The sequence below is a fragment of the Chelon labrosus genome, assembly GCF_963514085.1.
Source record: "Chelon labrosus genome assembly, chromosome: 5".
Lineage (NCBI taxonomy): Eukaryota > Metazoa > Chordata > Actinopteri > Mugiliformes > Mugilidae > Chelon > Chelon labrosus.
Genome location: NC_140341.1, coordinates 2,195,501 through 2,210,929, shown reverse-complemented (window position 1 = coordinate 2,210,929; position 15,429 = coordinate 2,195,501). Strand labels below are relative to the sequence as shown.

Genomic DNA, 15,429 nt, shown 5'->3' with positions numbered 1-15,429 from the left:
GCTTCAGAAGGTGGACGCCGTTTCGTTTACCTGTGAAAACATCCCATGAAATGAATGATTTTCCCCGACACATGAAGAGTCACCTTGTCCAGAGCAGGTTTTATCTGCCTCAGAGCATTAGAGTAATGGATGTGTGGGGGTTGTGGTGGGGGTTGGGGTGGGGTGGGGTGGGGTGGGGTCTTTCTTATCACCTCTATTGAGATTTAGGTTATTTCTGTAAACCACAGTTTATCTGTGAAGATGTTACTTATTAAGTATGAAATAATGTTTACATTATTGTGAACACACATGTTAAAAAGCTGTAGCTTTTACTTTGACTTGACTTATTGAGGATTCTTTATTGTTGTGCTCAACTGCAGCTGAGAAGGCTTGTACCGCTACCTCTGTAAAAGCTAAATGTCCAAAAAAACTAAAACAGTGATAGCCCGTTATACCTCCCTTTGGATTTCATTGAAAACAAATACTTCTGCACACATTTGGAAAGTCTTAAAACCAATCAGAGCAGTGCTGTGTGACATTTTGCAGCCACTTTGCTGTAAACACATCAAACTCCACGGCGCGCACATGATCGCTGTCCATCGCCACATACAGCCACGCCCAAACAGATAAAATGCAAACGCTTTGAAGGCTGCAGAAATAAGTTTTGAGCGTATTGAAATTTACCGTAAGCCTGCATATTTTGTTGCTGCTGTTGCAATGTTCAGCAAATATTCATGTTGGATGTTTCATTAAAATAATAAAGTTTCTTAACTTTGAATTGCAGTTCTGGTTGTTGTTGTTTTTTTTTTTAATGAAACCTGTCTATGTCAGGAGGGAACGCACAGAACTAATCAGAACAAACTCCATCTGCATGAAGGGGTCACACTTTTAAATAAAAACAAGACGTAGTGGCGGACGTTCTGAACGTCTTTGTTTCTGCACCTCAGTCTGGATAAACTTGACTTGTTTGTTGATGTGTAATAAGATGCAGCAGACTCTAGAGGATGCTAGTGGAGTTTTAGATTACCACGAAAGGTTTTAGTCACAGTTGGTCCAGATTTCACAGTGAAAGGCAGATGTATACCACAGAAACATAAACCACAGAGACATGCAGAGGAAAGAAAAAGCACAGAAACAGAGATTTCAGTTTGTTTTTCATGGTCAGATTAGAATAAAAATAAAAGCCTGCTCAGCCAATCTGGATCTGAATACACAGAGAAAAACTGACTGAGCAGATTGTAGAGACAGCAGGCCATGAACATACAAAGACTGACGGTCGAGTGGAACGGCAAAAAGCGATGGAGGCATCTGAAAACTGTTGACGAAGAAGACGTTCGTCCTACTTAGGTTACTGACGTGACTTTATGGATTCTGGATTGGTGTTTTTCTCAGTGTGAATACACTTCATGTCGCTTTTTAAAACATGTACAGCTATTTTGGGGTCAGGTTGTGCTCAGTGGTGGAAGGAAGGTCAAACCTCTGAACAAACACACTGGTGGCTATATATAAATACGCTGGTTGGTTTTAGGAGGACATAGCTAGAATAAAGAGTAATGGGTCTGGGTTGATCATGTGATCAAACATTTTCAACTGAACCAATGATCTAATTATGGAATAAGTTTTTATCTGTTAAAATGACCTTAGGCACTGATATCTTTGTACGTCTCTCTTTCACAGCTAAAAAAAAGAAAAAGTTACACATGATAAAACACATAAGTGTGAACCAGAGGTGTCAAAGTCAAGGCTGGCACAGAAACATAACAGCATGATAACAACTCTAAATGTTTCCCTTTGTTTTAGTGCAAAGAAGAACGTTATGGAAACGTTTAGATTTAATAACCTGTCCTTTTACAGGGGTACAACGTGCACAAATTAGGAATATCTGAATAACTTTTATTGAAGTTAAGTCAAAATCTACTATGTGCAATAATTCATGCTGTGGAGCAGATGACGCCTGTGGTGGGACACTTTACATCCTTCTGATTTTCAGATTACTTCTGTTGACTTATATTTTTGCACCTGATGTTGTGCTGATGTTACCTGGACTTCCTGCCATGGTATTGCTCGTTCTTTTTGTTTCCTATTGAACTGACTTTGTCTTCTATTTGTGTGCGACATGAAATTGTACTGTTAGCGTTAGTAAAGAAAAAGCACTCATGGGTGGGATGATAAGGAAATAAACGGATTTTGCTCACAGCTCGTAAATATCCTGATGAAAGATTAAAACTAAACAGCTTCAGTGTTTTGGAGACAGTGAGTCAGTTTTCAGTCCATATCGTCATCTAATCTCAGATACAGAGCAGAATCCAGGCAGCTAACGTTGAAAGTGTCTGTGGTTTCTACCCGTCTTACGCAGACACACAAAATGGATTTTTTTTTTTTTTTTTTTTTTTTTACATAACTTCAAACTGTGAAAAACAGGATGTGGATAACCTCTGCTGACTATTTCTTTCTTTTCTTTACATCACAAAATCGTGTTTTCTTTCAAAAAGATGTTGATGGACAGCTGCTCAGGCCACTACATGAACACCAGCGATCACAAGGATGAAGGGAATTAAATTATGTTCACGTTTAACTGAGAGATTTCGGTTTTATTCTTAATTTAAGTAGATTCAGATTCCAGCTGCATTCTCTTGCGTTACATTTGTTTGTTTTATTGTAGATAGCACACGTTAAAGCAGCTGTGAATATTTTGTTTTAATCAGCTCTGACATTCTTTAAATGACTTTCTTCTTCGCTTTCATAAGCTGTGCTGCTCCTACATCATTCATCGACATGTTAATGTGAAGACAGCAAAGAGCGAGACACATTTCTCCATCTTAAACTCGTATGAAAGTGTCAAACACTGCTGCAAAACCTGAAATTAAAAGCTTCTTTGTCGTGCGGCATGTCTTTGGTTTCTCACAAAATGAAACAGGAATCTTCTTTCCAAAGTGGGTGACTTAGCGGAGGCATCATGTGACTTTCTGAATGTACCCGAAGGGCCCACGTTTAAAGGGGTGACATTTAAATATCTAGACTCGAGTGTCGATGGTTTGACACCGTGGACGCTGTGAAACACAGAGACTCAGGTGTGGTATGAGGACGTGCAGGATGCAGTGACCTCAGGCGCTTTAAGGCGACATCCTGACAAGTGTCTCTTGCTGCCTTCAGATGAAACTTGTGAGCTCGCGGTTATCACATGGGAAGTTGTGTGCATGAAACATTTGTTTTTCAAGTCCGAATACCAGATGTAAGTCGTAGAGACGTAGAAACTGTTGGTGTCTAGAGGCCTCCAAGGCTAACAGCTAGCATGATAATGATTGAGATAATTTTTGTTGTGAGCATTAAACGGCTAACCTGTAAAATTATATGAAAAGCCAAGAAGAAAAGCAGAGCAGGGAAACAGAAAGGTCACCACAGGCCTCAGAGACGACTGATGAACTGACCAGGCTACGCACGGGGCTTTAAATACACCGGGGCTGATGGGGTAACGAGACACAGGTGGGAAATCACAAGGGAGGCAAAATCCACAGGAAGACACAGGAACAAGAATCTTTTCAAAGTAAAACAGGAAGACGATACATCAGTGTGTGCTCAGGAATACCAGGATGTGTTCTTGCCCGGATGCATTGGGATGTAACATGTGTTACCCAGAATGCATTACTAGTCATAGTAGCCTTAAATATGCAAACTTCCGACGAAAAGGCGGTTCAGGCCTCTGCATTACTTTGACGCTGTTGCTACGGCGACAGCCCAGACCCTACGTAGACCCTAACACCGTAGCCTGATGTGCACCTCCCCAGAAATATAAGTACGCGTCACGGCGATGCAGACCACAAGAGCTGTGATTGGTCCTCTTGGTAGCAGTTTCCTCTTTAGTATTTCCAGCTGCTTCTCCATCTCCACAACTTTCAACTTGATTGTTTTGGATCAATAAAGATGGAACACATGGAGGAAAGGTTTACTGAGGAGGTTCAGAGATACTCGACTCGTCTTCAGCAAAATTTTGGTTAAAGTTTCAGTCGTCATTGTCGAAAGTGAAGCAGGAAGTATCATTTTTTAAAATGATAATAAAGACATATTCAATAGCATTTAATTTTCATTAAAGTTTCATTAACTTTAAGAACTTTTTCAGAACAGTATTGACTTTAAATGCTAACAAAAACAAAAACAAATAGTTTTGGCTGCCGACACGTCTTGTCCATATTGGGAAAAGGACTGCTAGCGTAAACAACTGTTAGATGGTACCGTAGGGTTGAAGTGCTTCGGTGGTATGCAAATTCCATTTTGGTAGCCGTTAGCTGCATAGATGTAGACATATATACATATATATTATATACATGGTCTATGGTTAGCCGAGCTCTGACGTGTGCATCAGTTTAATCGGTGTACCAGGAAATTGTGCACCGACGAAAGTTCTGCGATGTTTGGAACACAAACTGCGATGAGAGACAAGATCCAATTAATAAGGTCAATCGCCACCAAGTGGCCAGGGGTGTGAACTGCAATCTGTCAAAATGACGGACAGCCTTCAGATTTTTCCGTCACATTTTAAAAAAAAAAACGGTCAATGACGGAAAATATTTGGTTAAAGCGACCCCTAGTATGTAGGTTATGTACCTCAAATGAGCCTCTATGTGGTAATATGTAAAAAATGCATTCTGGGAAATGTGGTTAGTTACCTCTGGTTAGTTAGCGTCCTCAGTAAAACACATCCAGTGTTCTTGGACTGTACTCGATCAGGTGGTACTTTGAACTGGAACGGACCATCAATCAGCCACAACATTATGGATTGTGGATGTTACTTAGACATGTAGCACCCACCTAGACCAGACCAGGCACCCCCACCCCATAGCAATGACACTCCTTGATGGCAGCAGCCATCCCCAGCAGGATGCAGCCTGACACAGACACACACACAAAAACAAACATGAAGAACAGCACAAGGTGTTGACCTGGCCTCCAAATTCACTAGATCCCAAACTGATCAAGTATCTGTGGGATGATCCACAGAGGTCCCTCCCCTCAAGCCATAGGACCCAAAGGCCCCCAACAACATTCTTTATTATATACCAGCTCCTCTCCTCATCACATGGGACCTCTGGTTCAGTTCATAATAAGTTGTTTTATGACGATGACGAACAGGAACAGGTACATAGTAGTAAATTCTAACATTTTCCACAGAGGGAAACAAACATTAAACAAAGTTAAACATTTCCTGCAGTCCAGGAAGTGGTTTCGATTTAAACTCTCAGGTTTGACAAGAAAAACAGAAGAATGACAAATACAGGAAAGAGGGCCGCCCACAGAAACCAGAAGACTGACTCAGTTATACACGGTGCCAGTACTGAGCAAGCACACACTTTAGCATCAAGCTCAGCATCAGACTTTGCTTTAGCGAAGCTCGCGTGTGATGTTGGTTAGTGGTGGGGTTTTTGATCTTTAAGCTCCTGTCCAGGTTCATTTATTTTTTCTTTATCATAGTAGAACAAGATGTCTCCTCACAGCTTCAACACTTTCATCATCTTCAGCTTCATCTTTCACCAAAGTCATGGTAGGACTCCTCACTGGTTTCTTCTACACGTCTTTGTATTTCTGTCAGTTTACTGACACTGTTCATTTATTTCTTAAATAAATATCTCTTATATCTCTTTAAGATGGATTAGAAGTGTCTGTTTTGTTCTTCAGGTGTCCAGGTGACCCAGCCTCAGTTTCAGACCATGAACCCAGATAAGTCGGCCACCATCAGCTGTGAGCACTCAGCGAGCAGCAACTCTGTGATGGACGTCCGACTCAACAGCATTTCATCGTACGTACCCTGGTGTCATTGAATTATTATTCCTTTTTTTATATGATGATGAAACATGAAATGCAAAAACATGAGAGAGTTAATCTTTTCTTTTTATCTCCAGTTTGGACTTGACTCAACGTGTTAAAATAGTCTCTTGTTGTTTCGTTATGAATCATGAGATTAGATTTGTATTAGCTGTGGAGGAAAGTTTTCTTGTTCTGCTCCGGTCTTTAAGTTCTTCTTCTTCCTCGAAGAGTTCTGAAGAGTCCTCGAGTTCTAGTTCATTCTCCTGCTGCAGAATGAACCAGAGGGTGGAGCGCGTCCACCGGCTTCTCCTTGATTAAGTCCATTCAATCCAGACTGTCCACTGTTTCACTGTGGCTTCATTCACCATCTCCACTGTGAAATGCTCCTCTGTCTTAGTCCACCACAAGAGTTTATCTTCGTCTCCGTTCTGAGAAGTGTTCAGAGAAATTCAGAGAAGCCGCTCGTCCTCTGAGGCTCTACCAGATGTCTGCGGTTCTCCATCCAACACAGTGCTGCTGAGTCAGTAACGATCTACTGACTCGTGGAGATCAATGATCTGATCAGTTTGACTGATGATACAGAAAATGAAGCAGAATCTGACTCTCTCAGAATTTTTTCTCAACTTTCTGATAAAGTTATTTTTTGTGCATAAACATACCTTTACCAAATTACCTATCAGCTCATCGGTGGATCATCCCACAGATACTTGATCAGTTTGGATCTAGTGAATTTGGAGGCCAGGTCAACACCTTGTGCTGTTCTTCATGTTTTTTTTTTTTAGTTGTTCCTAAAGTGTTTTTGTGTGTGTGTCTGTGTCAGGCTGCATCCTGCTGGGGATGGCTGCTGCCATCAAGGAGTGTCATTGCTATGGGGTGGTGGTGGGGTGAGGAGGGGTGCCTGGTCTGGTGAATAACCACCAGAATTTCCTTTTCGAACACTGTGCATGCAGCTGGTACAGAGCCAGCGCATTTGTCGAAAGTGTTGCACAGGAAATTTGAGAGGCAGCCGACTGTTTGCTCAGCGTTCGCAGGAGCAGCAGAGGTGGAATTAATGAGTCTCAATACGGAGATTGTGAATACACGTCTGCTTTCCTTCCATTAATGCGCCGTGCCCAATATTCCAGTCAGCTGATCCTCTAATATAATCAACCTAAAGACCTGGTGAGGCTGTTTTTGTGTGTCTGATATTTGTTCTTGTCTCTCAGAGGAAAGACTACAATGCTCTGGCAGAAAGGAATGAAAAATCATGAGCCTGACAAGATCGCCGTGTATCAAGAGAATGAAAACAAGTACGTTTTCATTATATTCAACATCGGGCCCCAGGAGATGAAACAGACGTATGAGTGTGAGGTCACAGTGCAAACCGATGGCATAGACAGGCCCGTGAAAGGAACACCCACCCAACTAAAACAAGGTATGTAAACCCCAAATCCCCAAATAATGTAACAAAATATGTTTTTTATTTAACTGTTTGTCCACAAATCTACCAACGCTCACCAGGAATATCTTAATTGAGCTATTCATTGTGTTAATGTGGAGTCATTCTGATTAGACGTGTTTGTGGTGTGCAAACCTCAATCAGATACAAGTCCTAAAGAAACGCCTGCAACACCTCCTTCTGCACCTCATTCTGCACCTCCTTCTACACCTCCGCCTGAACAGCTGAGTCCAGTCATATGGATTCTGACTGGTGTGCTGGCGCTGATGGTCATGTACAGCTGTGTCGTCACTTTCGTCTGCATCACACGGAGGGTAAGTATCTGATTCACTGATGTCTCATACGTCCTGGTGTCCTGGTCGCCTACAAACACAAATTCGTTATTTTGAAAAAAAAAAGAAGTTTTGAACATTTAATGCTTTTAAAAGTGCTTTATCTTTGTTTCATTAACATTAATGACATATCCATGCACAGCAGTAATCAGTCCATCTAGTCACATTAAAGCTACTGGTTATAACTGCAGAGACCACTTCCTCCAACTGTACAAAGTTAAGCCACAACATGTCAGAAATAGCTGTGGCACCAATGCATCGATGGTGTTGCACAGGAAATCTGAGTTTCAGTGATGGTCCATTTGCTTGGTGTGTTGTGATGTTCCCACAGCAGCTTAGCATGATGTGGTGCCTGTTCTGCAGAGGCCATACTATAAAACTATAATCACACACGTTGGCAAGCACCTGTAACCTGTAGAGGTGACTGTGGTGATAACAAAACCACAGTTACAGAAGTTTCCACATTTCTGCATAAAAATGACTCAAAACATCCTGTAAGTCAGGGGTGTCAAACTCATTTTTGTTCAGGGGCCACATGCAGAGCAATTTGATCTGAGGCGGGCCGGACCATTAAGATAACAGAATAATAACCTATAAGTAATGACAACTCCAGATTTTTTCCATTTGTTTTAGTGGAAAAAAAAAAAAATAAAAAATCAAGTAAATTGGGGCAATGTTTACATTTAATAAACTATCCTTGAAAAAAAATGTGATTTCTTAATAAAAGTAAGTGAAATTTAGGTACATTGCTGTCTGCTGTTTAGTCCTGGGTCTCGGTGTTCGTGTTCTGTCCACTTCTCTGACTAAAACATTGGACAAATTAGGGATATCAGATATTTTCATTGAAAAATTGCAGTCTGTGATTTTTGCACTTTGCAAATTCATGCTGCGGGCCAGATTAGACCCTCTGGCGGGCCGGTTTTGGCCCGCGGGCCATATGTTTGACACCTGTGCTGTAAGTAGACAAAGAGAACCCAGTCAAACTTGTTTATTCACTAAAATGAATCAGTTGTTCACATCATTTCCTCCTTGTTTCCAGTATCTGCTGTGACCTCCTTGTCACTAAATGTTTCTGGTAACTGCTGATCAGTGGTCTACAGCAGCTTGGAGGAATTTTAGCCCATTCCTCAGAACAGAACCACTTCAGTTCTGAGATGTTGGTGGGTTTCCTCACATCAACTGCTTGCTTCAGGTCCTTCCACAACATTTCTATTGGATTAAGGTCAGGACTTTGACTTGGCCGTTCCTAAACATTCATCTTGTTCTTCTTTAACCGTTGTTTTGTAGAACCACTTGTGTTCTTGGTTCTCGTTGTCTTGCTGCATGACCCAGTTTCTCTTCACATTCAGCTCATGGACAGATGTCCTGACATTTTCTTTTAGAGTTCACTGGTAGAATTCAGAATTCATTGGTCCATCAATGAGGACAAGCCGTCCTGGTCCAGATGCAGCAGAACAGGCCCAAACCAGGACATTAGCACCCCCATGTTTGATGGAGGGATGAGGTTCTGATGCTGGAATGATGCAGTGTTGGTTCATCTCATTTAAACCAAACTATTCTACTTTGGTCTCATCTGTCCACTAAACATTGTCCCAATAGTCTTCTGTCTTGTCCACGTTGATTTATTGAAACTAAACCAGGAACTGAACCACACCTGAGTCTCATTACATTGATGGAAACACTTCTGAACAGATGGACTCTGATTGGATCTTGGACTTAACCAGTATTCCCAGAATTGCACTTACTTTTACACCTCACTGATATGTAATATTGGCTCACTTCTCTGAGTAAACAAATACACAAGTATGATATTTCTGTTTGGGTTTGATTGGGCCGTCTACTTTCAGGACCTGTGCAACAATCCTCTGACATTTTGAGTCATTTTTATGCAGAAATGCAAAAGACTGCTGAATGGCTCAAATAGTTTTATGTGTACCTGCATCTCTGCTGCACCATGGGAAAAACTAAACAAACAAACAAAAAAAAAAAAAACATGGATGAAATGCAAAAATCTTTGCAACCGAAACTAGCAACGTGTTTTTTCTGTTTTCTCATGTTTCAGAACAGCAACAAAGACTGTGAGAACACCACCTATGTGGAGATGAGGAAGGCTCCTCTGCCGAGGAACCAGTATGAATGAAAGGAATCAGAGCGTCTCACCTTTGTGTCTTGAATATTTTCATAGAGGTGTAGTACTGAGGACAGATAGCTGGGTGAGACAAAGTCTGTCTAAAGACGGGATGCCGCCTGCTGCTCCACATCTCTGCTCTAGTTGGTACCATATTATTATCCATTATATTAATGTCCAGGTGATTTCATGTTAAACGGCATTTTGTGCGTATTAGTCTGGTTTAATTTCTCTGACTGGTGCACGTTTAGAAAGTCTGATTCTCTCCAAGAATCTATGAATATGTATTTAGCTGACAAGGGTCCGTATATGTTTGGACATAAAATGATTTCTCTGTTATTTTAGCTGCTCACTAAAACATACTGAAGTTACAGAATCATTAAAGAGCAGACTTTAATTCGAGGGCGTTCACATTCAGATTGGAGGAATCGTTTTCATAAACAGTCCCCTACTTCCAAATAGGACAAGATCAAAGGATCATAAATAAAATGCTTATTTTTAATACATTGTCCAGAATCCTTATAACCACCTGGAGGCTGGAACCTGTGGACATCGTTCCTGTCTTGAGTTGCACTTTGTCTCTGAGTTTAAAAAGCTTTTATTCTGATTTTGTTTTCTCATTAAAAGCAGCTTCATCAGATCCATTTGTTGGAGAAGGAGTTACAGATATAGAAGCTGTGATTCCTCCACATTTCCTCCAGTCTGGATCTGAATACTTTAATATTCGTCATATAACTGTAACTTCAATATGTTTTGGTAATCAGCTGACGTGACCTCACATGAAACCATGTCGTCTGCTTCTGGTTTGTTCGGTCATCTCATATTTTGAGCCTGTGCATTTTATTTTTTAAGTGAATGATTGTATTTTTATTGCTGGTTGTCAGAGTCTCTATTCAGTCTCAGTAGCATTCAGAGTCTCCGCTGGTAGGAATCTGAGCCTTGATTTTATTGGACATAATTAAAAGTCCCACAGAGGACAAGGAAGTTCTTCAAGTTGTTTGACAGGTGAGACATTCTCAGGTGAGACATTCTCAGGTGAGACATTCCGCTGCTAGTGGACACCATCACATGCATAAACTATAAACTATTGACTTCTGAATGTTCCTTATGTAACTTTGTACTCACGTTTTATATGTTATCAATAAAAATATGAAGAAGAAGAAGAAGGACAGGTCTGATTCATTCCACATCACATCCAGAAACGCATTCATCTTAAGGAGAGCAGCAGGTGGGAATACTGATGTAATCCTGACATTGGACAGAAGAGGGAGACACTGGCTGTTAATTGTTTCTGCAGATTTCAGTCAGGACACGCATACTGTACAGCTGGTGTGTCAAACATAAAGCCTGGGGGCCAACACTGGCCCACCTGAGGGTCCAATCTGGCCCACAGGATGAATACGCATAATTTACATTTAAGACATTAACTGCAATTTTTCCTGGAACTACATAGCAGATGGCAAAATGTTTTGTAAAAAAATAGATCATTAAATGTAAAAATAATGCACTTGTACTTCTATGTACTAAAAGAAAAGGGGGATTTATTATCATTATTCTTATTATTTATAAGTTATAATGTCATTAAGTTACTGCCCCGGCCCTCTAGAGATCAAATTGAGCCGTACGTGGACTCTGAACTGATGTAAAGGTGCAAGAACAAACTTTTAACACTGATTGATTTGAGTGAATCGAACTTCATGTTGAGGATAAATCTTCTCACAAGAGTCAGATCGAAGCGATTTTAAGGAATAGTTAGATTGACTGACCATAAACCTGCAACAGGAAATAAAATCAGAGGACTGAGAGAGGCTCTTTTTCATAAGAATCAAGAGAAAAAACAATAGTATTCATTCATTCATCTTCTGTAACCGCTTGTCCTCTGGGGGGTCACGGGGGGCTGGAGCCTATCCCAGCTGTCATTGGTCTAGAGGGGGGGTCCACCCTGGACAGGTCTCCAGTCTATCCCAGCTGGTCTAGAGGGGGGGTCCACCCTGGACAGGTCTCCAGTCTATCCCAGCTGGTCTAGAGGGGGGGTCCACCCTGGACAGGTCTCCAGTCTATCCCAGCTGGTCTAGAGGGGGGGTCCACCCTGGACAGGTCTCCAGTCTATCACAGGGCTAACACAGAGAGACACTCACACCTACGGCCAATTTAGAATCACCAATGAACCTAACCAGCATGTCTTTGGATGGTGAGAGGAAGCTGGAGAACCTGGAGAGAACCTCAGTGCTAACCACCACACCACTGTACCACAGACTCTATTACACATTGTATGTTTTGTCTTTTCTTTGGGGGGGCTGTGCAGGGGGTGGGTTCTGGACAGCATTTTTTTTGGTGGTGCGGATGGGGGGGCGGGGGGGTGAAAGACTCATGTCAGACTGTCAATTCTCTCTTTTGACAGATTCCACATCTCAGTTACTGACTGGACCGGTTTCTACTGAAGGCTTTTTAAAAACTTCAGATCTAACTTTTCAGCGTTCCACCAGTCCCCTCCCTGCACGCCGTCGTAGTTGTCCCCCACCATGTCACAGTTTTTTTTTTTAAATAATATTCAAAAACGTTATTAACCCTCTGACACCAAGTGTTTGATATTCCATGAGTTTCTGAGACCTCTGCTCCACCCACATCATCAGTAATCACGTACCTGTAAAACCAGTTTTATATGATCTGATGCATGTCATCTGCCCCCTGGTGGATTTACCCGTGCTCTGCAGCTTTTGGCAGCCAATTCCTGTATTATTTCAACTGTATTATTTTTTCTTGTAATACATAATTCTTGATATGTCAACTGAGATACAAAAGAATCATAAAATAATATAGTTTTTTGGTTGGTTTTGTTTCAAGGACATGTTTCATGTCATAGGGTTAATTAAATAAAATATAAAGAAATATTAAAAATAACAGTAATAAAACTTTCAGGAAGAAATAAGGGAACAAGCTGCTGATCTTGAACTCACTGTCCTCACTGTGTCACAGAGAGTGATGAAAAGAAAAGCAGTGAGCTGCTCTGAGACAATCAGGGAGATTAGAGGCCTGTGTGAACACGCCCAGTCCATTTGAGAGGAAACATTCCAGCTGTCGCACCTGAAAAGAAACCGACAGAACAACAGGTGCAGCTCACGGCCGTAGTAATTATCCTGCAAGGACGTTTAAGCTGCATTTAGAGTTAACAGGCAGGTGTTTTATAACCAGCAGCGTTTGAGGGAAGCAGTGTGACTCTTTGACACTTGCAGCCTGTTGCACCAGCTGTTAATGAATAAAGTAATGTGGGCTTCATGCAACCAACAAGAAAGAAACAGGCCCCAAGTCTGTTTCTCTGCTGCACAGCGTGCCACAAATCAAAAAACTGAGCAGGTTTAAACTATGACACCATGAAGAGTCAAACAATCACATGTATTTGTTTCACAAGTTCATTATTAAACTCCTTAAAGTTCAGCAAGGACTCACTGATAATGCAGCTGTCTGGACCAGAGACAGTATAAAGACAGATGGTGGTACAGCTCCTCAAAAGTGAAGCCAAAGCAAGTAGAGCTCCCCCTGGTGTCTGGCTGCAGTATAGGTCATAAGCTCCACCTCCTCCATGTTAGTGGGCGGGACTTGGGCCAAACTAAAACACTAAAATACACACAAATACACACAAATTATTTTCAAGGATGGTCTCTGTCATTTTAGTTTGTTAATATGATGTCGATGCATGCATGCAAGTTTCTGCAAGTTAGTTATTTGACGCTATAGAAAAAGGATGTGACATAATGGTGACTACCAGTTGCCATGCAAACCGCTTGTAACAGGTGGAGGTAGAGCAGAGCGTAGTATAAATTAAACTAAAACATGAGCGAGTCTGGAGGAAGTGTGGGCGGGGCATCAATATCACGGCTCCACGTGGCTCCGCCCTCAGACCGTACTGATCAGACTCTGGATCCAAACTCACAAGATGGCGCCACCCGTATCCCCGGGAGAATAGAGTCAGTTTGACCAATGAGAGGAAGTGGAGACGTGGTGTCCATGTTTATACACAGTCTATGGTCTGAACACGCTTGACTTGAAATGACTGTCCTGTTTTTTTAAATTGAAGTTCCTATTGGACAACATTCATTTCAATATATGATTTCAGTCTTGTATCTAAGTTGACACACTGGGCATTTATGACATTTTTATTTATTTATTTATTTATTTTACATGAATAAAAACAGTTTCATTCAACATTTCAGACATTCCTGTTGGTTTGGTTTTATTATTCTATAACAAGATCCTTTTATTTTGACTTTTGGTGGAAAAAGAGGTAGAATTTCTGTCTGGATGTTCTGCTCAGAAAAAGATGTGCAGGGAAACAACTAACCTATATGTTCAATAGGTATATTTATAATATTCATTTAATTGTGTTGAAAATTTAGGACGACAAAAGACAATAATTACCAAGTGAATCTTTGCAACATTGGTTTGAAAAGACAGGTCACACATAAACATCTAAAAATTCCTAAAATGTAAAAAAAGTAATACATATTTTAAGATCTTAATCTTAAATTAACAGTTTAGTTGAACTAAAAGCGACAAAACTCATTTAAAAACTGGAAATTTAGCAGGCATGATGAAATGTGCTTCAGTGACGACTGCTGAATCATGTGTGATCCACAACTTTTCAACACGATATTACTCAAACATAATAATAAAGTATAAAGTACTAATATGCTGCTTCCATAAAGTAATTATTCATACTGAATTATCAGTTACAACACAATTGTTATTCTTATCATAACCTTTTCAAAATTAGCAAGGATTTACTTGAAAAATAAATAAAATATACTAGAAAGTCCATGAAGGCGGCCATTTTGGAAATGGCTGCCAAAAGTTACTGACTGCAGACTACTGAAACGTCAAAGGTCTTTTAGGGAAGTACTGGTGATGTGTTTGGAGCAGAACTGTAATAACCCAAACTATTACATATGTGGAGATCAGTTGTCTATAAATGGTTTAATAAATATAAAACAAATATACTTGGCGATGTGTGCAGACGTAAATAAGTTCTAGTAATGGCTTCATTTACCAGATAAATATCTTTAGTGTCTTTAAAAGAGCAGGATTTATTAGATGTTTTTCCAGTTTCTGCAACATTTGTTGAAGTGTGATTGAGGAAATCACTTCTCTGGATTTAGGAGAAAGCAACGTAGAACAAAAGAAGGATTTTGACTTCCAAATTAATAATGAGATGCTTTAGAAGTTTGACTAATATTCATTAATTGCGTAGCTGCTTGTTTGCTGTGTTTCCAGTCACACCCTGGAGCCTCAGATGATGAAACCTGAAACCTTCCTGTTTGTGTCCATCATCAAAGGTTACATCAGCTAAATGAAAAACTACTTCTTGCATCATGTTTGGGGTATACAGTATATATGTATATTTGTCTTGTCTTAAAGTTTGCATCATGTTGTTGATGTGTGTTTTGCATCCTATGTTAACACCTCTGATTAGAAATGATTCCACTGAGACCAGAGTTTGGAGTCGTGTGACGTTAACGGGAGAAGGTGTGAATCCTCCATGAGAGCGGTTCATTAGAGAGCCATTAACACTTCATACGTGGATGTTTGTGTTGTATTGTTCAGTGACAAGAGTCAAACCTCTGGGGCCTCGGACTGTCAGGTAGCCACAGAACAGACAGATCATACTGGGAGGATTCTGTGGTCTAGTCAAGACTCTGACCTCCTGTTTTTGCTGCAAAAAAACAACAATTTCTACATTTTTTCCAAAATATTGAATC

The 15,429-nt window shown here is 40.6% G+C and overlaps 1 protein-coding gene across 1 annotated transcript; it reads left to right on the top strand.

Annotated features, from left to right (window-relative positions):
* The first annotated feature begins 4,664 nt into the window (after positions 1-4,664).
* On the top strand, positions 4,665-11,138 carry LOC311487724 (uncharacterized protein). The gene is made up of 5 exons (XM_084544082.1): positions 4,665-5,515; positions 5,650-5,770; positions 6,984-7,192; positions 7,361-7,530; positions 9,611-11,138. Exons 1-5 carry the CDS (start codon positions 5,455-5,457, stop codon positions 9,686-9,688), a joined length of 639 nt encoding a protein of 212 aa, XP_084400208.1. The 5' UTR covers positions 4,665-5,454; the 3' UTR covers positions 9,689-11,138.
* Positions 11,139-15,429: the final 4,291 nt, after the last annotated feature.

What these genes read in the sequence shown, in the direction of transcription:
- LOC311487724 (XM_084544082.1), top strand. Translation starts at nt 5,455, where the DNA reads ATGTCTCCTCACAGCTTCAACACTTTCATCATCTTCAGCTTCATCTTT. An exon ending in CATCTTTCACCAAAGTCATG is followed by an intron (nt 5,516 to 5,649) that starts GTAGGACTCCTC and finishes TTTGTTCTTCAG; the next exon opens with GTGTCCAGGTGACCCAGCCT. An exon ending in CGACTCAACAGCATTTCATC is followed by an intron (nt 5,771 to 6,983) that starts GTACGTACCCTG and finishes CTTGTCTCTCAG; the next exon opens with AGGAAAGACTACAATGCTCT.